The sequence below is a fragment of the Ovis canadensis genome, chromosome 8, assembly GCF_042477335.2.
Source record: "Ovis canadensis isolate MfBH-ARS-UI-01 breed Bighorn chromosome 8, ARS-UI_OviCan_v2, whole genome shotgun sequence".
NCBI lineage: Eukaryota > Metazoa > Chordata > Mammalia > Artiodactyla > Bovidae > Ovis > Ovis canadensis.
The window spans coordinates 93,550,073-93,576,485 of NC_091252.1; the positions used below are offsets into that span (position 1 = coordinate 93,550,073).

Genomic DNA, 26,413 nt, shown 5'->3' on the forward strand with positions numbered 1-26,413 from the left:
TTTATGATGGGTGAGACTGATGTGTGAAGTTTCACGCCCACAAAAGCTGTCTTCTGATGACAGCGGCACTGCCCACGGCGCGTCCTCACCGGACCTGCAGTCTGTGTGTGAATAGGAATCTGCAAAGCACCAAGTTCTTAAACAAGAGGAGGTTTTCCGGCTAAACTGCCCCAACCCAGGAGTGTCCAAGGCAGCCTCTGCAAGTGACCTCTGCAGAAGTGATCTCAGGCAATAATTTAAAACATTTCAGTAGCCTCTGATCTGATCTCCTGACCATGATACAAACCAGGCAAAGGTTTCTCACTGTGGGTGTCATCTGCAAAACAGCCAACTCAAAACAGTGTCATTGATGAAGCGAGAGAGATTAGAAACCAAAACGGCGAGGTAACCAGGACTCGAAAAATACTGCTATGAATGATGGGAACATGGATAAACTAAAAGCTTGTCATCGGGCCCACGTGGAACCGGTAAGGCCTTTGGGAGAAGAGCATCAGCCAGCTTGTTCAGGAAGTGAGCCCGGTGTCCGGGGGGTGGGGTCTGGTTCCAGAGGGGTGCAAAGCCCGAAAGGAGGCGGGCAGGGGATGCAGGTGAGAAACGGGCAAAGAGAGAGGGAGCGTCATCAGTGGCTGGGGCAAGAGTGCCTGGCTCTGACTCATTGGCCGGCACTGCACAGGCCCTTCCCTGACTGCACCTTGCCCTGCCAGTGTGGAGGGAGGGACCACCAGAATCACCCTTGGTAGGAGCACGTCCAGCCTGGAGCATCCCCTGTCCTCCTCTTCCTCCTCCCTCTCCACCTCCCGTTACCTGTCCTGGCTCCCTGTGACCATTTTCTCCCTTTGGTGTCTGCATCAGAGAAGCACGGGCATGCGGCGGCTGCCCGGACTTTCAGCGCCCCCTTCCCCACCTCCCCTGGGGGAAGAGACTAAAGGAGAATCTCCAGGGCAGTGGTCTTCAGTCCCCCCAGCCAGGTGGGTACGGGAAAGGAGGCCCTCCCTGTATCTGCGTCCTTCACGGTCATTGTGCTGAACACCCACCACATGCAGCATCTGCCAGGGTGATAAAGTCTAGAACAATCCGACAGCCCTGAGCCTCGAGGCACATTGACCAGAGGCCAGAGCAGCCATGGGCGGCAGAGGGACTCATTCTTCTCAACGAACGTCTGCGGATGCCAAGATCTGAGCTCTGACTCTGGTTTCTGAAAAGCAGAGGAAGTCTTCAGTGGCATAAAAATGCCAGAGTGTGCCCAGAGGAGGGGGAAGTTCCAGAAGGAGCCTGCACCTCCTGCAGGGAAGTCAAGAGGCTTCAGCAGGTGGCATGAGCACAGGGCTACAGAAGGTGCAATTCTGACCAGGATGAGTGTGGGGCGAGTAGGGGAGGCAGGAGGCTGTCTGCAGGGCTGGGGCCGGGCTTGGGTTCACTCCTTCACTCAGCACGGTTAGCAAAGCGGGCGCTGGGAGCCCTAATAGTGTCAGCACCCAGATGCTCTCACAGATGGACACACACACACACACACACACACACACACACACGGTGGGGCTGGGGGAGGACACCGTGATGGCTGAGCCCTGCCTGGGGGCCCAGATTGCGCTTATTTCACAGCACTGTCTGACAGGCATCCATGGCCTGATGGGCACCATTCTATTTTAGTGGAATTTGGTGGAAGGCTTCGAGTTGGCCCAGGGGCTGTCAGAAAGGGGGCACCTGGGGCCAATGGAAAATTTGTGAAGGCAGGACAGTTCAGTTCAGTTGCTGTCGTGTCTGACTCTTTGCGACCCCATGGACTGCAGCACGCCAGGCTTCCCTGACCATCACCAACTCCAGGAGCTCACTCAAACTCATGTCCATCAAGTCGGTGATGCCATCCAGCCATCTCATCCTCTGTTGTCCCCTTTTCCTCCGACCTTCAATCTTTCCCAGCTTCAGAATCTTTTCCAATGAGTTAGTTCTTTGCATCAGGTGGCCAAAGTATTGGAGTTTCAGCTTCAACATCAGTTCTTCCAATGAACACCCAGGACTGATCTCCTTTAGGATGGACTGGTTGGATCTCCTTGCAGTCCAAGGGACTCTCAAGAGTCTTCTCCAACACCACAGTTCAAAAGCATCAATTCTTCAGTGCTCAGCTTTCTTTATGATCTAACTCTCACATGCATACATGACTACTGGAAAAACCATAGCTTTGACTAGATGGACCTTTGAAGGCAGGACAGGTCTTCACTCACCCAGCTTTCAGGGCCCATCCATCCTAGAGTCTGATGCTGCTCACGGGGCCCAGGAAAAGATAGGACAGGTGCCTGAGGTCTCCCAGCAGGATCTCATGGGGAGGTTAATTGCCGGGGTCCAGCCCCTACAGGATCCAGGGGAACCTGAAGGAAAAATGGCATCGGCGGATGATTTAGAAAGAGATAAGGAAAGAATATTGTAGATAAGAAAACAGAGGCGAGAAAGAGGCTGATATTCCTTGGTTTACATAGAAAGCCAATAAAACTTCGAGACATAAAGTTTGCCCTGTTCACGGAGGCCACAGGTGCCTTCCCGGTCTCCCGAGGGAGCAAAGACGCAGAACGTCTTCCCGTTCAGGTCTTAGAAACCCAGGCAGATAAGTGAAAGCAGGGAGCCTCTATGCTCCAAGGGATCAGCCTGAAAAAGAAAGTAAGCGAGAAAAAAAAAAGAGAAAAAAATTAAAACACGGGGTGACCAAGCTTCTTTGAGCGAGGCCCAATAGCTTTATATTTAAAGGTACTTTTATACCTTGTCTTATACATAGAGGGAAATGAAAGATGCAAAGTCATACAGAGTCAGCCCAAACATTACATCTGTTTTGTCTTTATCGAAACCAGGATTTTTTCTGTAAACCTTTCCCATAAACAATATTGTGTACATTATCTTCTGGCCTTGGAGGCCTGTGAACATCTTATGACCCTCTTTTGATAAAGGCTGTTCAACCAGAAAACTTATTTTCCCTTGAAATGTTTTTTCTTATATTTCTAATCTATGTCAGCCTCATAAAATAACAAACAGAGTTACATTCGCACGAAGCAAAGCTGCAGTGAGTTACAAGAAAGAACCAATTAGCTCAAAGTCTGATGTGGTTAATTTCAAGGCTACACTTGTTTTTCTTACTTTTCAACTATGTTAACTAATGCATTCCCAGGTGCACAGTGGATAAGAGATATGGGAACTTAGCAACAAGCATTGGCCCAATAATGAAATCCTACGCCAGCACTACTCTAATAACTTTTAACTCTTTGAAAGGCTCTATGTTTTAGGCTTTCCGAGCGTCTCACAGTTCGGAGGCTGTAAATAATCGTATGTGTAGTTGCAAGAGTCTGGATATACCTGCCAAGCAAGCTAGAATGCTAACAGAGGGGTTTTGATTTGAAATATTCCTCTCATGTCCAGGAGACTTATTAGCTATAGCCTTAAGTTAATTTTCTCCAGAGAAAGGTGGTCAGAGATAGCCCCCTGTTAATGTCAGAGAAGTTGGTGAAAGTCATGAAATAGTAAAACAGACAGATTCTGGTTTGGGGGTAGATGCTCGAGAAAGCCTAGGGAGCCCCTTGAGTGCTGAAGCCTTGCTTAACAGTTCTCTTCCACATGACCTTTGTCATGGGTGGGATCTCCCGTGGTGGCTCCTGGCCACCCCCCATTTAAGCTCAGTGGCATTTCCAGAACTAGAGCTCAGCCCCCTCCACCCAGGGAACTGAGACTCTCCTCTGCTGCCGTGACCAGGCGGATGGAGGGAGTTCTGTGAAGAAGCACAGATTATGTCTCAGAAGATTGCAGAGTGGGCATGAAGTTTTGGGTTTTTTAAACCACCCAACTGATACAGGAACATATTCTCACAGAATGAATTTTAGTCATCAGGATAAAAAGGAAGTTTTGCCCTTGACCCCTCATCATTCTGTAGAGGGCTTGTGGGGTTTTGTGAGTCTTTCCGTACGATCTCCTCAGAGTTCAAATACGTATACTGTACGTGTGCGTTCATACACAGCAGATGGGGGGGACTGCTTTACCTGAAGGGAATCATATGTACCCTTTGAATTGTTCTACAATTTGATTTTCAAATATTTTCTGAAGGCATGTCAACACAAAGATGGCATTCTTCTTTCAACTGCTTAATAGAATTCCAGAGTATAGATGAACCATAGTGTATTCTTCTATAAATGACTGTTTAGACTTTTTTTTATTACTCAGAAAATGAGATAGTGGATTTTCTTGTATCTCTTTGTGCACAAGTGTTAGTATTTCTCTAGGATTGACAACTAGATGTAGAGTCACTGGGTTAGAAGCTAACATAGTTTAAATACTGTTTGTGGTGGTGGAGTTGCTCAGTCATGGCCAACTCTTTGTGACTCCATGGACTGTGGCCCGCCAGGCTCCTCAGTCCATGGGATTTTTCCAGGCAAGAATACTGGAGTGGGTTACCATTGCCCTCTCCAAGGGATCTTCCTGACCCAGGGATCAAACCTGAGTCTCCTGCACTGCAGGCAGATTCTTTACCAACTGAGCCACTGGGGAATATTGTCCCCTGAAGAGAGTGTGCCAGCTCATGCTCCATTTCTCCCCACCTTCACCCATGTCGGTGACAATCTCGTCAGGACCTTGATTTTGCCAATTTGATGGGAAGGGAAAAAAATCGTTGTTTCAGCTTGCACATATTTCCATGATTGTTGACCCTTTTTCTCACCTTGGTGCCAGTTCAAACTCTTTGAACGTATTTCCGTTGTTTGTTCTTTTCCTATTAGCGTGTTTTTTGTATATTCTCAGTAATAATTTTATAACTAGCTTTTCCCAATATTTTTCTCCTGACCTGTCACTTGCCTTTAAACTTAACTTTTTAACCCAAAAGTATAATTTATTAACAAGTTTTATCTATAAATCTCATCCTACATGGCTCCTGGGCTTCCCTGGTAACTCAGTGGCAAAGAACCCACCTGCCAGTGCAAGGACTTGAGCTCGATCCCTAGGTTGGGAAGACCCCCTGGAGGAGGGCATGGCGACCCACTCCAGTACTCTTGCCTGGAAAATTCCATGAAAGGAGGAGCCTGGTGGGCTGCAGTCCATGGGGTCGCTAAGAGTCAGACACGACTGAGCGACTTAACTTTCACTTTTCACTTTCATGCACTGGAAAAGGAAATGGCAACTCACTCCAGTGTTCTTGCCTGGAGAATCCTAGGGACGGGGGAGCCTGGTGGGCTGCCGTCTATGGGGTCACACAGAGTCAAACATGACTGACTCGACTTAGCAGCAGCAGCAGCAGCAGCATGCACCTCTATGGAGAAGAAAATGGCAACCCACTCCAATATTCTTGCCTGGAGAATCTCATGGATGGAGGAGCCTGGTGGGCTGCAGTCCATGGGGTCACAAGGAGTCAGACACGACTAAGTTACTTCACTTTCACTTTTATGCACCTCTATATAAGCATTTCGGAGAAGGCAATGGCACCCCACTCCAGTACTCTTGCCTGGAGAATCCCAGGGATGGGGGGGGGCAGGCCTGGTGGGCTGCCATCTATGGGGTCGCACAGAGTCAGACACGACTGACGCGACTTAGCAGGGGCAGCAGCAGCATATAAGCATTTAAGAGAAAGAGTTGGAAAGATGGAAAGACGATGGCCCAGTGATCCAGTCTGAAGGGTCCTGGTAACTTGATCTTCAATGTGTCTGTCGTGTAAATCATCAGAAAGTCAGCACCCCCAACCCCAGACTCAGTGACAGGCCCTCAAGTGACAGGAACACAAGCTGTAGTTTCTTATCTCTGTCTAAGGATTCAAGAATCATCTAACTGATGAGAAAAATAGGCTGACAAGTTCCTGAACCTAAATATGTAAGAGCATTAAAGGCTAATGTAGACATTCCATCTGGAGAACAAAGGGGTCTGTTGTTGATGTCTACTCATCCATCAGAGCCCTTCCTGTAAGTGAGCATGGCCTATCTTACCATCATTTGTAGAAAAACTAAAGGACAAAAAGATTACCCATATCATCTGTTCCTTGTATTTTAAGTATCAGAACCTCAGACAGAGACCTGAAGCAGAAAAAGATACAGGAAGACCCAGGGGTGGGTGGCCAGTGCCCACTGAGAAAGGCCACCTGGCACTAAGTGGCACCCCAGTCACATACGGGTGCTCAGAGCAGAAAGGGTCCAAGGCAAGCGTTCCCTGGCCGTTCTGGAATCTGGGGATTTTGGTCAATGAGGAAATTCACATGAAATACAGACTTTTCAAAATAAACTGTTATCTGGATTTGGCACTTGGCAAAAAAAAAATCCCGTGGCCAGCCTGGCAGCTGGAATGTGAGGAACTGGGCGATGACATGTCAGCAGAGACAAGTTCTTCCCCCGGGGCAGTGCTGAGGCTGTGGGACTGGTGAACGGGGTGTGATGTCGTGGGCAGTTTCAGCCGTGCTGTCGGAGCTCTGAGGCCTCAGAGTTAGGGCCTGTCATGGGATGCTCCATGGCCTGGGGCCTCAGGAAGCTCTTTCTCTCCTGCAAGTCTGGAGACCATGTTCTGTTCTGCTGTAAATTGCTGTCTGAGTTTTTATAAGTGGCTTGACTTCTCTGGGCCTTAGCTCTTCATTTTACAAATAACTATTTTGTCAAATGAAAGGATTAGAATAAATCAGGACATCTTTACTTAAAGTTCATGACTATCCATGGAGAGGCATCAGGGGCGTTTTTAAGCCTCCTGAAATTTAAGGGAAAAAAAAGTGTCTGTGTGGACATTTTTTTACTTTGCCAACAAAGATCTGTCTAGTCAAAGCTAGGATTTTTCCAGTAGTCATGTATGGATATGAGAGTTGGACCATAAAGAAAGCTGAGTGCCAAAGATTTGATGCTTCTGAACTGTGGTGTTGGAGAAGAGTCTTGAGAGTCCCTTGGACTGCAAGGAGATCCAACCAGTCCATCCTAAAGGAAATCAGTCCTGAATATTCTTTGGAAGGACTGATGCTGAAGCTGAAACTCCAACACTTTGGCCACCAGAAGTAAAGAACGATTCATTTGAAAAGACCCTGATGCTGGGAAACGGTGAAGGCGGGAGGAGAAGGGGATGACAGGATGAGGTGGTTGGATGGCATCACCGACTCAATGGATGTGAGTTTGAGTAATCTCCGGGAGTTGGAGATGGACAGGGAGGCCTGGTATGCTGCAGTCCATGGGGTCTCAAAGAGTCGGACATGACTGAACGACTGAACTGAACTGAAATGAAGGTTAAAAACCTTTGGTTCCATGACCTCTCACCTTTTACAATTCCCCAAATACTGAGGTGCCCTCACCATTGTGCCCGGCAATATTTCTGCATCTTTGCCAGGCCGCCTCTTCTTATTTACCTTCCCACGGGCAAGCAGACCCCTATTCCCTGAGGGTGGGGAGCTTACCTTCCCCCACTGTCCTGAGTGCAGGGCTGGGTGCCCCAAAAGGCACAGAGCAGGCATTTCTGGGATCGTGTGGAAACCCGAGGAGGGACACCCACCCACCGGCGTTTTTAGTCTTTTTCAATTCCCTAGCACCTCGGCGTGCAGCAGGTTGAGCTGGGGTTGAGGGGCATTTGAAACCATACTCTTGGCCACAGAGGAGGCTCTTGTCTTCCTGGGGGCTGGGGAAGACACATGGAGGCTGGCAGAGGTCACTGCTGTGCTTTGAAACATCTTTGAGGCAGTAAACATCCAGCTGCTTATTAAATTGGCTCCTACTGCTGTTGGCCTATTTCCACTCATGTCTTTTTTTTTTTTTAATCAGTAAATGGGTTTTGATACATTAAAGCAGAATTTATTTTTCTTAATCTTATTATGGTGTAGATGTTTTCAACATGAAGCTGTCGGGTCAGTGAGAGGATGCATTCTTCAGATATTCAGAGAGTGAATTTGAGGGGAGCGCAGTCTTTAAGGTGCCATGGGTTTGAGAATCCCTGATGAAGAGGGTCCCCATGTCCCCCAGCCGAGGTTGGGAACAGCCTAGAGCTGCCTGTCCCTCAGCAAGAATCAGGAAAGGACCCAGCCTTCCACACTTTGAAGGTTCAAATCCCTGCTCTGCTGTTTCCTATGCAAATTGCGTAACTGCTTCCTGCCTCGGTTTCCCTACAGGTCCAGTGGGAATCAGACTTCTCACCGCGTTGCTCTCTTATTCCACGTGAAGCCTTTGGAGCAGGGCCTGACACACAGCCTGTGATGCCAGCATTGTTAGGAATGGCAATGACTGTTTCTCCAGATGTCCTGTGGGTGATGGGGCAGCTATAGGGGGAGAGTCAGAGGGGCCTGCATCTCGCATGCTACCTGGAGTCTGTGTCGTTTTGACCCAGCTGTGAGCAAACAGTGGAGCTGCATTCTATTATTTGTAAAATGTTTCCAAAGCACGTGAGACATTAATATAGAACACTGCGTATTTGTTGGGGGAGGGGTGGCTATAAACCTTTAAAACGCCGCGTCTGCTGGTAACACTGCCTCCTTTTGGAGGTACTCCCGTCAGTGGCATTGCGAAAGGAATAGCAGCTGTGGAGCAAGCCCTAGCCACACTACGTGCTATGACCCCCTTCCACCTTCACATGCTAGCTTTCATATGTTCACGGATGGATATTACATATGTTTTGACAGGCCCATTGTTCTGCCTGGATTGTAAACTGTTCATGATGCATAAGTATTTCTGAGACTGTAGATGGGCTCTTCGTGTGTGTGTGTGTGTGTGTGTGTGTGTGCGCGTGCGTGTATGTGTGTGAGTCACTCAGTAGTTTCTGACTCTGCGATCCCATGGGCTGCAGCTAGCCAGATGCCTCTGTCCGTGGAATTCTCCAGGCAAGAAGACTGGAGTTGGGTGCCATTCCAGGCTCTTTGTGTGCGATTCAGTAAATAGATCTTTTGGTTCATTCTTCATTCTCTTTCCTACCCTGTTTCCATTCCGTTTGTCACTTCCTCTTTGACCTCTCTGCCCTCTCGATTTTCCCTTCCCGCCTGCACAAGCTCCGTGCCAGCGTCAGCTTCTCTCACACCACCCAGTTCTCCCAACTCAGGCTTCCTTGTCAGTTGCCCTGGGCTGCACTTCATCTCTGTTTCCCAGCCAGGCTCCCGTGTTGCTGCCTCCCTCCATCTGTGCCCTTTTGGGTAGGGAGATGAGGCTGGGAGGAGGGGCGTCTGTGAGCCCTGACCTGCAGGCAGGCAGTTGAGAACAGGATCATCTGCTATCTGAGCCAACGTCCCCATGCCCCCATGTGCAGCGAGACCTCCACTGTAACCATTTCCCTGTAACCCTGGCAGAAATCAGAGGGTTGCCCAGGTTGGTGGCAGGGGTCTGCTTCTCTCCATCTCTCTCTTCTCACTCCAATCCTCCCTACCCCTCTGTCCTTACCCACTTTTCCAGAATCCACCATAGACTTCTTCTTGGGATGTGCAGCTCCTCCTCCATCCCATTCACCTCCTTCCTCCGTGAGGACCGGGTGGGACCCCTGGAGCTCTGTGTGTTGGATCCGTAAGAGCCCAACTGCTCACACTGTTGGCACCTTGGCCAGCTGGGCATCGTTCTCTTGAAATGTCCTTTTAATTTCTGAGTAGGACTCTTCTGAGACCTTGCAGTTTCTAGAAATTTAAACCTTAGAAAGAAAAGCAAAGCATGTTTCCACTTTTCCAAGAGCAGACCCAGTGGTTTATTCTGATGTTGAATGTCAGTCAACAGGCGGGAGCCCATTCATGCCTCCTGTTTCATGCGCAGCCGGACAGTGGCATTTGTTAATCATGACATGGCAGATGGTGGCATTGCCCTGGCTGATATATTCATTTCTCTGGTCCAAAGAGAAATTATATCCAAACCTGAAAAAAATCAATGGTGATATATTACAGCATGATCTTAGCTTCCGTCCTTGGCACCATGAGGAAAGCACAAGTATTTTACTTTCTCTGGCCTGTCATTTATCAATGGCAAATGCATGATGTATATTTAAACTCCCAGACTTCTGACAATTTTTTTTCCCTGAGATCCATCTGTGTCTTGTAAACAGAATCTTATCAATATTTGTGGGACAGAAAAATTCTCTAGTCTTTTCAAATGGCCACACTCTTGGTTGATTTATCTCATCTGTTGAAGAATGCCAGGCTTTTTTTTCCCTTTGGTTTTAGCATATCTTGTGGAACTCACAGCTCCCCATCACTCAATGTCTGGTGTGGATCCAAGTTTCCTAGTTGCCTGTCAAATAGCTGAGGACAGACCTATGTGTCAGGGTTGGCTGAGGGGCTGGGATAAGGTCCCCTAAGAAAAAACCCCACTCACCCTGATGCCACATTGAGAAATGCCCCCGCAGTGTCAGAAGCCCATCCACAATGGGAGTGGGCATCCCATGGGGAGAAGGGCCATCCAGGGAGGGAGACACCAGGAAGATAAACTCTGCCTGGGTTCCAGTCGCCTGTGGTCAGCCCTGCAAGTGGCTGTCACAGCCTCAAATCAGGTCGGGAGAGAAACTTGTCAGTGCTCCAGCCCAGCTTTCAGAAGCCAAGGGTAGAGGTGGCGATTGAAGTGAGATTCAATATTGAGTCCATTCATTGAAGACCCAGGCCGCTGCCCACGCCAACCAGCATGCTCCCTGGTTTTGCTGCCACTGCCTGTGGCTGCACGGTGGGTCACGAGGAAAGTGCCAAGGTCAGGCGTGAGAAAGGAACAAGGCCTGTTCAGCAAGCCCACCAACCCCCTGCTGAGCATAAACGCTGCACCGTGAAGGAGGATGTGGCCTTTGTGTCTGCCCCGGAGGGCCTTCCCTGGCTGGGAGACCACCGACGCCAGGCTAGGTGGACGCCAGGGCCTGAGTGAGGGCCTGTGGGTGGCTCCTGTCCAAATCTCATTCATCCGTCTCCCCTGGGGCCCTGAGAATGTCACGGTCCTGCCAGTTCACCTCCTTGACTCCGGGCACCGTGCTGGAGGCCGTGGTCTGCTTCTTCTCCGTCTGGTCCATCGTGGGGCTCTCGGGTTTCCACACCTACCTGATAAGCTCCAACCAGACCACGAATGAAGACGTAAGTTCCTGTGGGGTGGGGCACGGGCGTGTTCTTTGGAGGGAAATAGAGAAAGAAGAGGTGGAGGCCGCCAGGTCTTCCGAGTTCCCTTTCCAAATGTGAGCCCCTGGGAGAAAAGAGCCTGCGGGAAAAGCATTTTCCGACGCCCATCTCCAATTTCTCTATTGCAAATCATCACATTGTCCTGACCATACCACTTAGATACTCAGGTCGGCCGGCTGACCCCTAATTCGAGGCCTGAGGTGGGCTTCTGCTCTGTTCCTTTGCAATGTTTTGGGAGCAACTTGCCACCCTGCCCCACTGAAGAGAGACAGTGCAGGCTGGCTTCTCGCAGATAATGATTCCATCATATTTTGGGAGGCAACTTCCTTGACCCCAAGTTTAACCTTTTATCTAGGATTATCTGCCTGTATTTAATGATGACAGAGAGGAGATATAAAACCAGAAAACCTAATGTTGGAAAATGTTTTGTCATGACTCTGGTCCCTTTTGCTCCGAATATTTGGATTCTGACAGAAGTCTCTGTCAGTACATGAACTAAATGTCTCAGAATTAGTCAGGTTGCCTTAAAGACTTGAAAAATCAGTGCTGATGAGATGCATGAGTTCAGAGACTATTAAGACAGTTACTTATGGTTGGTAACTAAAAACATCAGAAGTACTCTGCAGGAGTATTTAGGAGCTGAATCCAGGCTATCAATGGGCAATTGGAGGAGGCACGTTACTCCATTAATTCCATTACTATTTATCACATTAAATGTGGTATGAAAACATCCTCCACTGGTAGGACATCCCTGGTGGTCCAGTGGCTAGGACTTCATCTTCCAATGCAAGGGATGCAGGTTCGAACCCTGCGCAGGGAGCTGAGATCCCATAAGCCTCATGGCCAAAAAAAAAAAACCAAAACGTAAAACAGAAGCACTATGGTAACAAATTCAATAAAGACTTTAAAAACGGTGTTTAAAAGAAAAAGATCTCCACTGGCTTATGTGAACTGGCCTTTAATACCAGGTTGTGGAAATAAGAGATTATTTTCCCCAGAGAATGCTACTTCTCCCCCTGGTCTGACCTGCTGTTTGGGAATATTTCCAAGTTTAAATGCCAGTTGTCCTTGAGAAAAGTTCCTCGGTTTCCCCTGCTGAAGAAATGAGTAAAGACCATCACCCTCTTTATGGATTTCTCATGGTCCGATTGACCCAACCTGGGGCATTGGTGCGAGGCAGACTGTGTCACTGACTGTCCTTTTCTTTCAGATTAAAGGATCTTGGTCAAATAAAAGAGGTAAAGAAAATTACAACCCCTACAGCTACGGAAACATCTTTACAAACTGCTGTGTCGCGCTGTGTGGACCAATCTCTCCAAGGTAAGATTCAGACAGCTTTTGTTATTGTTCAGCCGCTCAGTCGTGTCCAACTCTTTGTGACCCCCATGGACTTCCACACTCCGGGCTTCCCTGTCCTTCACCATCTCCCAGAGCTTGCTCAAACTTATGTGCTTCCCTCATGGCTCAGCTGGTAAAGAATCCACCTGCAATGCGGGAGATCTGGGTTCAGTCTCTAGATTGGGAAGATTCCCCTGGAGAAGGGAATGACTACCCACTCCAGTCTTCTGTCCTGGAGAGTCCCATGGACTGTATAATCCATGGGGTCGCAAAGAGTCAGACACGACTAAGCAACTTTCACTTTCACTGTGTCCACTGCGTCGGTGATGCCATCCAGCCATCTCATCCTCTGTCATCCCTTTCTCCTCCTGCCTTCAGTCTTTCCCAGCATCAGGGTCGACCCAGGGAAGTGCACAGCCTCGTGTGTTAGCAGAGGGCTCAGGCGGCCACTGTACCCACTCCAGTGTGCCTGCCTGGAGAATCCCAGGGATGGGGGAGCCTGGTGGGCTGCCATCTATAGGGTCACACAGAGTCGGACACGACTGACGCGACTTAGCAGGAGCAGCAGCAGGCAGCCACTGTGGAGACTGCCAGCCCAGTCAGCTCTCTGCTCATACTACAGAGACACAGCCTTAAAGAAATAGAGATGTGACTTGTGTTATGCTTATTGTGTTATGCTTGGCATAACATTCCACTGAATTTGTGTCAAGTTTGGGAAAATCCCCTCAAGATCAAAATAGGGAAACTGAGGCACGGGACCCCCCATGAATTACTATAAGATGTTGAATGTCTGTGATGTGCAGGGGACTGTAGGGCGGGGCCTGGGACACAGTGGAGGAAGTGATTAGAAAGCCTGTAGAGGTAAGTGGTGAGAGCTGAGTCGTACGGAATAGACATGCTAGAATAGTTCAGAGGGAGCAGTCGTGTGGCCTGAAGGAGCTGAGACTCTGGTGATGGCGAGACGGCAGTCATGTTAATAATGGCTGTGGCTGACGTTTGTAGAAGAGCATTATGCTCTAAGTGCTTTACATGGGTGAACTTTTAAAACCTCACTCTGTACTTATGTGCTAAGTCGCTTCGGTTGTGTCTGACTCTGCAACCCTGTAAATTCCAGGCTTCTCTGTCCATGGGATTCTCCAGGCAAGAATACTACAGTTGGTTGCCATTTCCTTCTCCAGGGGATCTTCCCAACCCAGGGATCCAAGTGGTGTCTCTTAAGTCTCCTGCATTGGCAGGCAGGTTCTTTATCACTAGCACCACCTGGGAAGCCCTTCTGTACTTATGAGGTACTATTACATCCCATTATATAGAAGAGGAAACCGAAGCACAGAGAGGTTAAATAACACACCCAAGATCACACAGCTAGTAAGTCCTGACTCATCAGGACCCAGACCTAGGCATCTGACATCAGAACCTGTGTGTGTTAGCTAGTACCTGCTGCCTCCAAGTCAGAACTATGCAGAACACAGTCAGCTCTAGACTTTTCATGAGTTACACCCACGTATATAGACTATTTCCAACTGATTAGCCAAACAATCATCAACAGTATTTACTGAGTACGTTTTCCAGGTTTCTAGGGTGAGTTTCCAAGCCTTCCTCTCTTTTGACCTCTAACTGTGTAAATGGAGAGAAACCACAAAGCTGCTGGTTTATCTCAACTTTGGGCTTCCCTGATAGCTCAGTTGGTAAAGAATCCACCTGCAATGCAGGAGACCCTGGTTCGATTCCTGGGTCAGGAAGATCTGCTGGAGAAGGGATAGGCTACCCACTCCAGTATTCTTGGGCTTCCCGTGTGGCTCAGCTGGTAAAGAATCTGCCTGCGATATGGGAGACCTGAGTTGGAAAGATCCCATGGAGAAGGGAAAGGCTACCTACTCCAGTATTCTGGCCTGGAGAATTCCATGACTGTATGGCCCACGGGATTGCAAAGAGTCAGACACAATGGAGCGACTTTCACTTTCACTTTTCTCTATAGCTCCATGGCCAGTCATCACTGACATGTGCTCATGGATTGCAAACTGGGTTTGATCGTCAGGGAAACTTCATTAGGGAAGGAAGAGTGATCCTCACCCCACCCCACCCCCCAAAGAATATCAAGCATAGATTCCAAGGCCACTTGTTAATTGGCACTACCTTATAGTTCCTGGTGTCATTGGGTAATTGGAAATTGGCCATTTTCCAGTTTGTGTCTAGAAAGCTGAGAGCCCAGTTTGCCACACTTGACCTGAATTTGGGGGTGTCAGGGGGCCCTCCAACCTGTCCCTCCGAGGCCTCCTGTGGGGAGTGACGGCAGAAGGAACAGCCAAGGGCTCAGATGGAAGGGCCGCACCAGGCCAGAGAGTCAGGCATGCCCGGAGGGCACCCTCTCCAAGCGAGCACTAGGCTCACCCAGGAATCCCTCTTGGGGCTCTCCAGGCCAGAAAAACCCTCCAGAGATGCTTGGATTTTCACAGTTGAACTGTTTCCTCCTGGTGTGTGTTTATTTGTGGACACTGGGGATAGGCCGTGAAACACAGGGTAGACGAGGCCAAAGAGACCTGGACAAGCACCTCCCGTCGTCTCTAAAGTAGACATCTGCATCCAGGAGAAGAATTCAAAGGTCTCCCGTTTTATCCAGATCTCTTTTCTGGTTCCCAAGTCTTCGATTTGCACTTGGCAGGCACTGCTTTGTGTTGTTTATAGATCAAATCTTGTCGTAGCTGAAATTATTACTCCCACAACTGGATTAAATTTGCTGGTTTGGCCGAGTTGGGACTGAATTCTTTCCACACTCCAAGCCCCTCTGGAGCGGGGCATTTCTCAGCACTGGCCCTCTACTCGGAAGAGCTTGGCCGCTCTAGGGTCTGTGCAGAAAGCTGGGTGTTGCCCTCTGTCCCAGGTCCCTGGGCTCCCAGAGCTGGCATTGATGAAAGGAGGGGTGCTGCTTGTCTTCACTGCTCCCTCCCGTGGGCCTTGCTTCTCTCTGCCCTGCCTCACCCAACCCTGGGCCCCAAAGAGCGCCAGGGCATCTCACTGGCATCCCCGAGAAGCCTGTAGAATGAGCAGAGTCCCTCACCTCAGACGGGGGCCCAGGACCCCCCCTTGTGCCCAGCATCCTTGCCTCAGACAGGGGCCCAGGACCCCCCGTGTGCCCAGCATCCTTGCCTCAGACAGGGGCCCAGGACCCCCCGTGTGCCCAGCATCCTTGCCTCAGACAGAGGCCCAAGACCCCCCGTGTGCCCAGCATCCTTGCTTCAGACAGGGGCCCAGGACCCCCCGTGTGCCCAGCATCTTGCCTCAGACAGGGGCCCAGGATCCCCCATGTGCCCAGCATCCTTGCCTCAGACAGGTGTCTCTAAAGCATTCTCAGTGCAACAATGTGCTCACGAGGAAGGAAGAGTGTGTCTTCAAGTTTCCCCACAAGAGCCAGAGACCACGAGGACAAAGACCCACGATCGGTTCCTTGCAGAGCCTCCGGGGAGGTGGGGGCAGCAGGATGGAGACAGCCAGGTTTGGGGGAGGGGATTCTCGTAACCGCAGGAAGAATCGAAGACTGGAAAAGCAGAAAGTCCCAAGATGTGTTCAGGGTCAGGCCCTACAGGCTGATGCTGTGGGTCAGTTGGTTGTAAGAATTCTCTTGGCCACTGTTCCTGGGCTGGGGATGTCCTCTAGAGAATGTCAACATAAAGGTCCATCAAAGACAAGTCTGAGCAGTGGGAGGGGCTGTGATGGGGTCGGGGTGCAGGCCCCATGGGACAAGTGGGAGGGCTTCCCAGAGGAGGGGTTGTAAGGTGCAAGCTAAAGGAGCAGGAGGAGCTGGGGGAAAGGAATCACGGGAGGAGAGCGGGGACGGCATGTGCAAAGGCCCACAGGTGAGGGGAGAGCCCGGCTTGTCAGAGGAGGAACTGAGGGAGTGATGGGGAGGGGGGGCGGTCCCGGGGGGCAAGCAAGGCAAGAGATGAGATGAGGGACTTCCCTGGTGGCCCAGGGGTTAAGAATCCACCTGCCAACGCAGGGGGCACAAGTTCGATCTCTGATCCTGGTCTGGGAAGATTCCCACATTCCAGGGAGCAGCTAAGCCCGAGCACCACACCCACCACTGAAGCCCCCCACACTACCCCAAAGAGTAGCCTCTCCTTGCCGCAACTAGAGAACACCCCCGTGGCAATAAAGACCCAGCACAGCCAAAAATAAATAAATAAAACAAACTTTTAGAAAAGAGAGAGATGAGATGAGTTTAGGGAAGCTCTCAGGGCTTTCTAAAGGCCCAGGAGGAGACTTGGGGGTGGGGGCGGGCAGTGTCACAGTCCTGGGGGCATGGCTGGGCCTTGAAACAGGCTGAACACACAGGAGGGGGGCCCAGAACCACTTTTTCTATAATCCCTCCCGTCCCTTCTGACTCTCTTGATGACCTAGTTCTTTTTCTTCTCCTGGATGAAATCCCCTGCATGTCCTTTAATTTCTCCTGTCAGTTGGGGAAAAAAAAAAAAAGGACTCAGGGCACTTTCATTTCCTCCAAAATAGTGTCATTTCAGTAAATCAGAACTTCAAAGTTCCCTGAGAGTTAACACTTTCCTCCCCTTCCTCCCTACCAGAGCCAGCTAGATTCCAACATATCTTTTGGGGGGCAGACAATTTGACCCCCAACATGCCCCTTCCAGCCACCTCCCACCAGCTCTCCCCCAGGGCTGTGCCCAGCCCTTGCCCTCACCTCACCAGCCTCTGCCCTGGAACTCATCACTGGCGGGAGCTGGGGACCCCTCTCCCCAAGACGTCCTTCTGTGCCCTTTCACCTTTGATCTTTGATACCCTTGAAGATGGCTGCACACTTGCTAAGAGAACCCCTCTGATGGTCCTGTGTGGGGTCCAGCACCTCTCATTTGGCAGATGGAGGTTCTTGTTGCCTCTTTTTTTTTTTTTCTAAACCTTCGGGGGATTTGACTGAAACTGGATCAGAATCCCACTTGAGATTCTGCCACAGGTGTCTTTTAAGGGGTCATTAGTCTGTCACTTGACCTGAGGTGGCGGCTGTGACAACAACCCCTGTCTTCTGAGAGTAGACCTGCCACCTGGAGCAGCTTTCAGCCGCCCAGCCCCTACCCCACGAAGGGGAGTAGGTGGATACCTGGGTGTGCTCGGGACGTCTCTCAGAGGCTGCCGGGAGTGTGCCCCCTACACCGTGGGAGGCCTCAGCGGGAGCCCCACTTACTGACCAAACTGCCTGAGGCCCTTTTCAGTTCTGCCCTTAGACCCAAGGTCATCTCAGAGTCTTCAGTCAGGGAGAGAAACAGGCAACCCTTTTGATGGCAAAGTAACCTTCGCCCTTACTCCCACCTGGGCAACTGGGCCATAGAGTAAAGACAGACATTGCCCAGGAAACTTGTCTGCTGGAGACCGAGGACCCGGTGTTATCTGTTCAATCAGCAAGTGTCTGCTCGGAACTGGTGGCAGAGCCTGCGCTGCATGGCAAGCACGTGGGCACAGGCAGAGCCAGCGTGCAGTGGTATGATGCCCAGGGTGCCCGAGGCTGCAGGAGAGGGGCCGATGCTCTGGGGCGGGCACCCTGGGGCAGACAAGATGAAGCCTGCCCTCCCTCGGGAGCTTGCAGGCTGCTCGATGGAGAAGACGTGGGTGGAGATCCCTGTGACCCCAGCCAACAGTGACGTGGGCCATCGGGAGGGTCACAGGCAGGGCTGAGAGGAGCCAGGTGGGAAGAAAGCCAATGAAGCGTCAGGAGCGAGGCTGGGGGCCTCTAAAGACCAACACAGATGGGCAGGGGAGTGGAGGGTCTGGGCAGTTAAAAGCCAGAGGCTGCACAAAAAAATGCAGAGACAGCGAAGCAGATAGCACACAGTGGATGCGTGGTTTCTAGTCTGGGCCACGCGGGCACAGCGATGCTCAGACGCGCTGATTATGGAATGACGCTGGGAATGCGGTGTGCAATAAGATCTGGATTTAAGCCTGGAGAGGAAGGCTGGGGACAGGCTGTGGGCAGCAGGAAGGCCAAGCACAGGGGTCTGGGCTCTGCTGGCAGGTGATGGAGGCAGTGCAGCCAGGAGGGATGATGAGATCAGGATGGGACTGGACAGCGGTAGGGGGTGGGTCACAGCAGGTGGCAGGGAGGAGTCAGATGCTCCAGGCATTTTTAAGGACAGAAGTCTCCGACTCTGGAGGCTGACCATATGTGAAGGTGAGCAGAGGTGTTTTCAAAGGGGCTCAGGATCGGGGGGCATCACAGAGAGGGGGACCCCCCAGGGATGGAAATTAAGTGTTGTCGGCATTTTCAGCTTTTGATCCACTCGTCTCCTGCGTTGTTCTGTGTTCTCTTGTAGCCTTATCGACCGAAGAGGGTACATTCAGCCCGACACCCCGCAGCCAGCCGCGCCCTCCAACGGGATGGCCGCATACGGGGCCACACAGTCCCAGAGTGACATGGTAGGACCCAGGGCGCCCCACGAGGGCTCTTTCCCGAATCGGTGTTCACTGACCTGTAACAACCAATCGCCTAGCTTCCTAGGACACGCATGGCTCAGGGAGGGAAAGGAAGCTTGAAGTGAAGGCAGTGTCCATTGAAGGGTTAGCCCACCTGCAACAGGGGTGGGTGGTGGGTCGTTTTGTTCAGGGCTGTGTGGGAGGACTACTCACACAACATTGCCTCCAGAAACATCTTGGACTGGAAAGCCCCCTCAGCCAGAACCAGGCTGCTGTCCAGAGCGAGACAGAGCTGCCCAAGCAGGATGGACCTCTGGAGAGTCCCTGAGTCCCCTGCTGTCCCCTTGCCACAGTCTGTACCCACTTCCCCACCCCCTCTTTAAGTGTGCAGCTGGGTGGGGGGGTACTTGGCCACCAGTTCTCCCCACTTGCAGCCCAAATCTTAATCAGCCCTGCACGCCTTAGTGCAGAAAATCAGACAAGCTGTTCAGGCATTGACAGCAAAAAACAGACTGGGCTGGTCTCCAGAGAGGTCCCCGTGTCATGCATCTGTGAAGGTGGGGACGGATGCTTTGTTTTCAATCTGCACCTGGGAGGTGGGGCTGGGGTGGGTCTTTCCACGGGCACCTGAACTCACAGCCTGGTGGTCTTGACCCTCAGGGCCTTCACATTCCTCAGTGGTCTGGCAGGCACGGCCTCTCCATCAGGAGCAAACCTCTCTAAAGAAGTGTTTCTGGAAGGGACCCAGTGTGGCCCCCAGCGCTGTCTGTAGACCTGAATCACCCACAACAGAGGCCATGAAAACGGACTGGGACCGCAGATGTGTGTTCAGAAAAGAGGCAGTGACCCTCCAGGACTTGGGCATGGAGTCCATGTGAGGCCTGGGAGTGGGGAGCCAGGAATGCCCCCTGCCTGTCAGCTTGGGGACAAGATGACCATACAAGTCCCCAGTGGGAAATATCAAAGGAGGTGCCAGTTAGGGGAACTCTGATGTCAGTATGTGGACTTGGGGTCCCCTTGGATGCTTGGGGGTAGGGGGGCTGTCCTGCAGGCATCTGTACAGAAAGCTCGGGGGAGGTCTGCTCCCCCATACTTAGGAAGAAATGACGTGGTTTGTAGAAATTCACTTTGAAGTAGTGGAAATGTGAATCAACTTTATTTTATTTATCCTAGAAGTACTCCATCTGACATTTAAAGAGAAAAAAATATTATAACGTGTCCATGTTTATCATCAGGCTATTAATCTGATTTCATCTCACAGACTAGAAGATTATTTTTTTAAATCAACATTTATTATCCTTTGCTAACTTTCTCTCTACCTGCCCCTGCCAATTCTGGCCCCACCAGATCAAATCAAGTTTCTTGATCTAATAGAATAAGAGAGTAGTTTCCCAGAAACCAACACAATATTGTAAAAACAGTTATCCTTCAATTAAAAAATAAATAAATTTAATTATAAAAAAATAACCACGGGGGTGGGGGGATAATAGAATAGGATGATTCTGAAAGACAGTGGAAGGAAAAACTTTGCAAACAGGCAGATTTAAATAATACTGGACACGGCGGGAAAAGGCAAGAGTGTGGGGTGTAGGATCAGAGAGCCGGGGTCACAGTGACTGAGTCAGGGCTGCGTGATGTCAGTGAGTCGATTTATCCAGAGAGCCTTAAGTTAGCAAACCATACAATGAAGAGGCGGGTAATGATGTTCACCTCCCTCCTATCACCACTTTATAACAAAGGGCCTGGCACGCAGTAGGTTGGGGCTGGTTAAACATTCCCCTGCAGGGGATTGCTTTAAGGGAAGTTCTAAACAAATATTTAGTTTCTTCCTGTCTTCTTTTCCTCATTCCTTCCTTCCCTCGATTCCATCATATCTAGAAAAGGCTCCACCCAGAATGTGGAAGCAGGAACTAAGAGAAAAGGAGTTCCCTTTGGTGCCGTGACGTGGCCACACGGCTTCATGCAGTGATGGCTTCGGTAGGCTCAAAGTAACCCACAGGGCCAAGAGACAGGACAGGCGCATTTTGCCCACTAGACACTGTAAGCAAAGCACCTGTGTACTTCTCTGAGGACTATGAAAAGTCTTAAGACCTGAAAGAACTTATAAGCTCCGAAACATGAAAACAGCAAAATCAAAATTAATAAATGTTTAATGTTTGCAAGACCCATGAATATGTCAACTTCATTAATTGTTAAATCTAGCTTTCATTAAAATTTCATTACCTCTTAGAAATGATTTGTAGGTTGGGTTTTTCTCACTTCATAAGAATTCCCCAGCACACATGTAATTACAGAGAAATCATTACCAATTATAGAGCGAGTTGCTTATAGACAGATATATTTAAATATTAACTGCCTTGGGGCCCCCTGCACTTCCTGTCTCTCCATGGCCCCTGTGTTCGGAGAAACCCAGGCTTCCACTGGGCTTAAGGCTGGGAGAAGTCTTTTTGGCCCCTAAGGCTCCTACCCGCTGCAGGGAGTGCCCCCAGTATGTCAGAACATGTTCAGGGGGAGGCTGGATCTGAAAGGTCTTTAGGGGACTAAGATGAGACATGCTGTTCATGGCCCCACAGGTTGGAAACTGGGACCGGAAGGTGGGCCAGGAGGCAACCTGTGCTTAGCCCAAGAGGGAAATGCCCAACACCCAGAGCTCCCGGCGGGAGGGACCCCCGCCCACCCCCCCACCCCCCGGAGGCGCTCAGGCTGGGGCAGTCGGCGCCCCCGCGGTGGGAAACAGAGGACTCAGCGTTGGTGGAAGGGCTCAGGGTTCCTTCCGGTGCAGAGCCTGTCGTCCCGGCTGCCGCCATTCACTGCGCCAGATAACCTTCCATTCCTCTGTGCATTTATAGGCCATTCAGGCACTAGAGCATGAGTCTTTTTATTATTTCCGTTCTTCTTTATGGCGTCTGTGGTGTATGGACCGTGTTAACGGGAGTAAGGGGAGAGGAGACAGGTCTGAATGGGCAGGGCTGGCACCAAGCAGAACACGAAGGCTGACGAGTCTCTGCCCCGCCCTCCTCCCTCCAGTTCCTTCATGTTCACACGGCATAGTGTGTACCGAACCGCACACCTCAGCGGCACGGAGTATTACCATGCGCCCTTCCAAGGCTTTTATATAACTCACGCTGGCCCTCCGAGACTACTACTGATTTTATCCCCATTTTACAGACCAATAAACAGAGGCACAGAGGACTTCGGTAAACTTGCCCAATTCAGACACCACACTTTGACCCCAACAGTTCATGCTCCCCATATGCTTACCCTCTCCACATCCCATTACCCTCACCCTCTCTCCTCTGTCAATATCTACTCCTAGGAAAAGATCTCTTTTCAATCGTCTATGCATTGAAGGGAATTTAAGACAAATTTTCAGGAATATATGAATTCTAATTGTGGATGAAAGATTTTGTCCTCTATCAAAAGCATTTTAATAGACTTCCCTGGTGGCTCAGACAGTAAAGAATCTGCCTGCAGGAGACCCAGGTTTGATCCCTGGGTCAAGAAGATCCCCTGGAGAAGGGAATGGCAACCCACTCCAGTATTCTTGCCTGGAGAATTCCATGGACAGAGGAACCTGGCAGGCTACCATTCATGGGATTGCAAAGAGTTGGATACAACTGAGCGACAAACACTTACTTACTAAAAGCATTTCAAGCAATAATAATAACTGAATGTTTAATACTGTTTGTTCAGCACTATATCCCCATTGTCTAGACTAGTTCCTATGGTAGTTGAATTCAGAAGTGTTGGTTACATGAGAGAAGGAAAGTGAGAGAGAGATGGATTGCTATGTGCCAGGCACTGGGTTAAATGCGTTGCAATGCATTATCATCTCATTGAATCCTTACAGAATCACCTGATGTGAGTATTCTAATCGCCCCTTTGAAGAGACTGAGATTCGGGGAGGCTAAGTTCGTGAAATAGCTAACCAGTGGCTAAGCTACTATTTCGTCCTTAGAAGTCCGACTCTAAGGAAAGTACTCTTCTTAACTGTGTTCCAAAGTATCCCAGGTGCGTGGTCTTATGGGACAGAGTGACATGAAGTCTTCTCCCAGGGCAGGGAAACCACTCCGCCCAGGCCTTCTGTGCAGAAGGATGATAAATCTGCTGTGGTCTGTCACAAAACCAGCGGGGGACTGAAGGCAACCTCTCCATAATCTAACCTTGACCAAGCAAAAATCTATGAAGCTTCAGCCTCTCCTCTGTTACAATGAGTCTTAACCAATGACACATTAGCTCTTTTTTCCCTCTTCACTTGCTCCCCTAAGCACGAACCATTTCACAGCACTTTAGTATAAGTGTTGACGGTTTGTCCAGGTAGAAACATCAGTACCAAATGAGTTATTGACCTAGTCCAAGGGTGATCTCCACTGTTAAACTGCTCAGAGTTCATTCAGTTTCTTGGATCTGAAAGTTACCGTTTTTCATCAAACTGGGACATTTTGCCTATTATGTCTTCAATTTATTAATTTATTTATTTTTCCATATCTCATTTTCTCTCCTCCTGGGACTCCAATTACTCGTATGTTAAACCATTTGATGACATTGCCCCAAAGGATAAGTCCCTGAGGCTCTGTGCATTTTTCTTCAAACTTTCTATCTCATTTCTTCAAATTAGATCATTTCTTTTGATCTATCTTCATGTTCACTGATTCTTTTTCCTGCCCCCTCCAACTACTATTAAGTGAATGCAGAGAATTCTTCACTTTGGTTAGTATGCTTTTTAGTTCTAGAATTTTCTTTCGGTTCTTTTAATTTCTCTGCTGAATTTTATTTCTGTACTGAGATTCCTTATCTGTTTACTCATTGAAGCCATATTTTTGTATAGTATTTGAACATTATTATACTGCTTGAAGTCTATATCTGCTAAACATATCTAGGCTACCTTGGGTTTGGTGTCCACTTTTCCCCTTAACTCTAGATTACTTTTTTCTATTTATTTATATGTGTATTGATATTTTATTAAATACATTTTGGATAGTATATTTGTAGAGACTAGATTTTGTTATCTTCTAAAGAGTGTTGATCCTTGTTTTAGCAGGCAGTTCAATTAGTGGCTAATCATCTTGAACTTGTACAGGTGTGATTTATATTTTGTTAATGCAGATTTATGGGCAGTCCAAGATGTTTCTCAGGCCCTCTAGTTTGAGGGAGCTCAGCCTCCAAATTCTGTCTCTTCCAAATACGTGGTCAGGGTTTGACTTCTCCATCATTAGGGGTGGTCCTGGGTCTCCATTTAGGGCATGAGTCTTTCTCCTAAGGTTCAGCCTTCTGAATGCCCTAGCTGGGTGAGAAGAATGTTGACAAGGTTTGGGGGATGTTAATGTGATCAGTCGTCCCTAACACTCTTTTTCTCAACTTCCACTGTCTGTGTGCCTCTCTCAGCCTTATTACAGCTGCCGTCTCATTGGCTTCAGGGGAAGGGGGACAGGAGAGGGGACTCATCCTGCACGTTGGCAGCACAGCTGTTGGCTACAGACTTGGGGCGTTGGCCCTCATTAGGATCTCTGGCCCCCTTCTCTACATAGCGTCCTCTTCTGCAATGCCCTGCCCTACAGATCCAGCCGCTTAAGCTTCTGATCCTCTGATCTCTGCTTTCTCTACTCAGAAAAACTTCTGTATTCTGTTCAGCCTATACCACAGTGGGGAAATTCTCCCCAAGGAAAGGACTGCTTGACTACGGGGCTCACCTGTGAGTTTCTTCCCTTTCAGGGATCGCAGCCTTGCATTTTCTGTTGTGCCCTATTGAAAAATGTTTGCCTCACATATTTTGGCCAGTTTTGTATACGTCCTGTACACAGAGGGAATACTAGTCCAGTAGAGGTTACCATTCCTGGGAATAGAAGCCTTATCTTTGTGATCAGAGGACACTTTGCAACCAACACTGCCATATTCCTCAGACACACAATTTTGCTGCCCACTCCATCAACAGTAAATACTGATTTAGCTGTGGAACATGATTCCTCTGACCTAGAAGTATTTCTAGTGCTCACCTAGAAAGGAGGAACATTTGGAGACTTTATATTTAGCACCAGACTTGGCATGTTCCTTTGCAGAGAGAGTCTAGGTATCTCAGGCCAAATTTTTGCCAGCTGTTTTATGATTAAAGTCTAGATCAGAAAGGCATTTCGCAAATGATAGGAAAAGTGCTCCTAGGGAAGTTGCACTGTTTCAGAAGGTGAAGGTAAAGGCTTTAAGTCTTAGAAAAACATACTGATATTGCAGGGCCAGAGAATCAGGTAAATATTAATAGAGAGCTGTCATCAAAGTACCCACTGAGGTCTTACTTAGCATCTCAAAAATGGGACAATTCACTGTTAACTTACCATCTCACATAATTGGGGAATGGAGATGGTTAGTTAGTACCTAAATGATCTTCCCTCTACCACAGATTCCCAAGGAAGAAACATTAGAGAAGTAATGAAGTGACATCAAAAGTATTAAAATGATGTATGTGACCCAAGTATAGCCCTTGTCATATAAATACCTATGAATTTCTGAGGAGCCCACACTAGAATTTCGTGCACATAACCCCAGGGCCAACTGAAGATCATATTTTCATTATTCCTACTTTCCTTATTATTGGCATTTATTATTACCTTATTTTACTATGCATATCTCATTTGATTGTCAAATAATTTAAGTTCTGTGTTACATCAGGGTCATAGCTTGTTTAAAGCTGGCACGTGTAGCTACAAAGATCCTTTCAGATCATGTGCTAAACACGAAGATAGAAACAGTACATAACTGTTGGGCCATTTTTTTTTTAATCATTTGCTATATTTACGTAAACTCATTTTTAAAAAATAAATTTATTTATTTTTTAATTGAAGGATAATTGCTTTACAGAATTTTGTTGTTTTTCTGTCAAACCTCAACATGAATCAGCCATAATTAACGTCATTGTTAAATCCCCTCCATCCAATAGAAAAACAAATTAAAGTTGGCAGTTGCAAGATTTATTAAACTGGTCTCACAGGAGTCCTCTCCATGCAAAGTCTGAAAGTTCAAATATGATAGAGAAAAATAACTTGAGCAAACTTAAATGATAATGTTTTAAAAGAGAATAAAAACAAAGAACTCCTTCTAACCTACATTTTAGGTGAATTTTAGAAACCGATAGTGTTTTTATTAAAGTAAATGAGCATTCATAAGACCCCAGAACACAGCTTCACAGACAAGCAGAGATAACCAGTGCCTGATGCTAATACTTTTGACAGAATTGGAGCAAAAGAAGTAAATAATTTCCTTTATTCTTAATTCGTATAGGAGACCATCTAGAAAACTTCTGGCTTTGGGTTTGGCAGCATTTAATCTGTTTGCTAGGTTTATTTCAGACAAGAAAAAAAAAATAACATGTATGCCAGCAAGAACAATTTTATTTGAAAATCTGCAGAAACAAAAATAACTTATCTCTATGGCATTTTAAACTGTAACATTAAGTGATAATGTGTGTGACATCCGAACATCTGAAATGATACAGTTCTTTGCAAGTTAAATGCCAGCACTTCCTTTAGACAGTAAGTCAGCCAGCTGTCAGGGACTTCCTGCAACCACCGCAAATGTTCCAGCACTCCAGACAGGATTAGTTTTATGGTGCCGACAGAAGGGTCTGCCCATAGACATTCTCACAAG

The 26,413-nt window shown here is 48.6% G+C and overlaps 1 protein-coding gene across 4 annotated transcripts in view; it reads left to right on the forward strand.

Annotated features, from left to right (window-relative positions):
* Positions 1–26,413, forward strand: part of ZDHHC14 (zinc finger DHHC-type palmitoyltransferase 14) — a 289,684-nt gene that overhangs the window by 257,490 nt on the left and 5,781 nt on the right. For all 4 annotated transcript variants that reach the window (XM_069598801.1, XM_069598803.1, XM_069598802.1 and 1 more), the window contains exons 6-8: positions 10,885–10,987; positions 12,240–12,349; positions 18,679–18,781. In XM_069598801.1, coding sequence (XP_069454902.1) covers positions 10,885–10,987; positions 12,240–12,349; positions 18,679–18,781 — 316 coding nt within the window. The remainder of the gene's footprint in view (positions 1–10,884; positions 10,988–12,239; positions 12,350–18,678; positions 18,782–26,413) is intronic.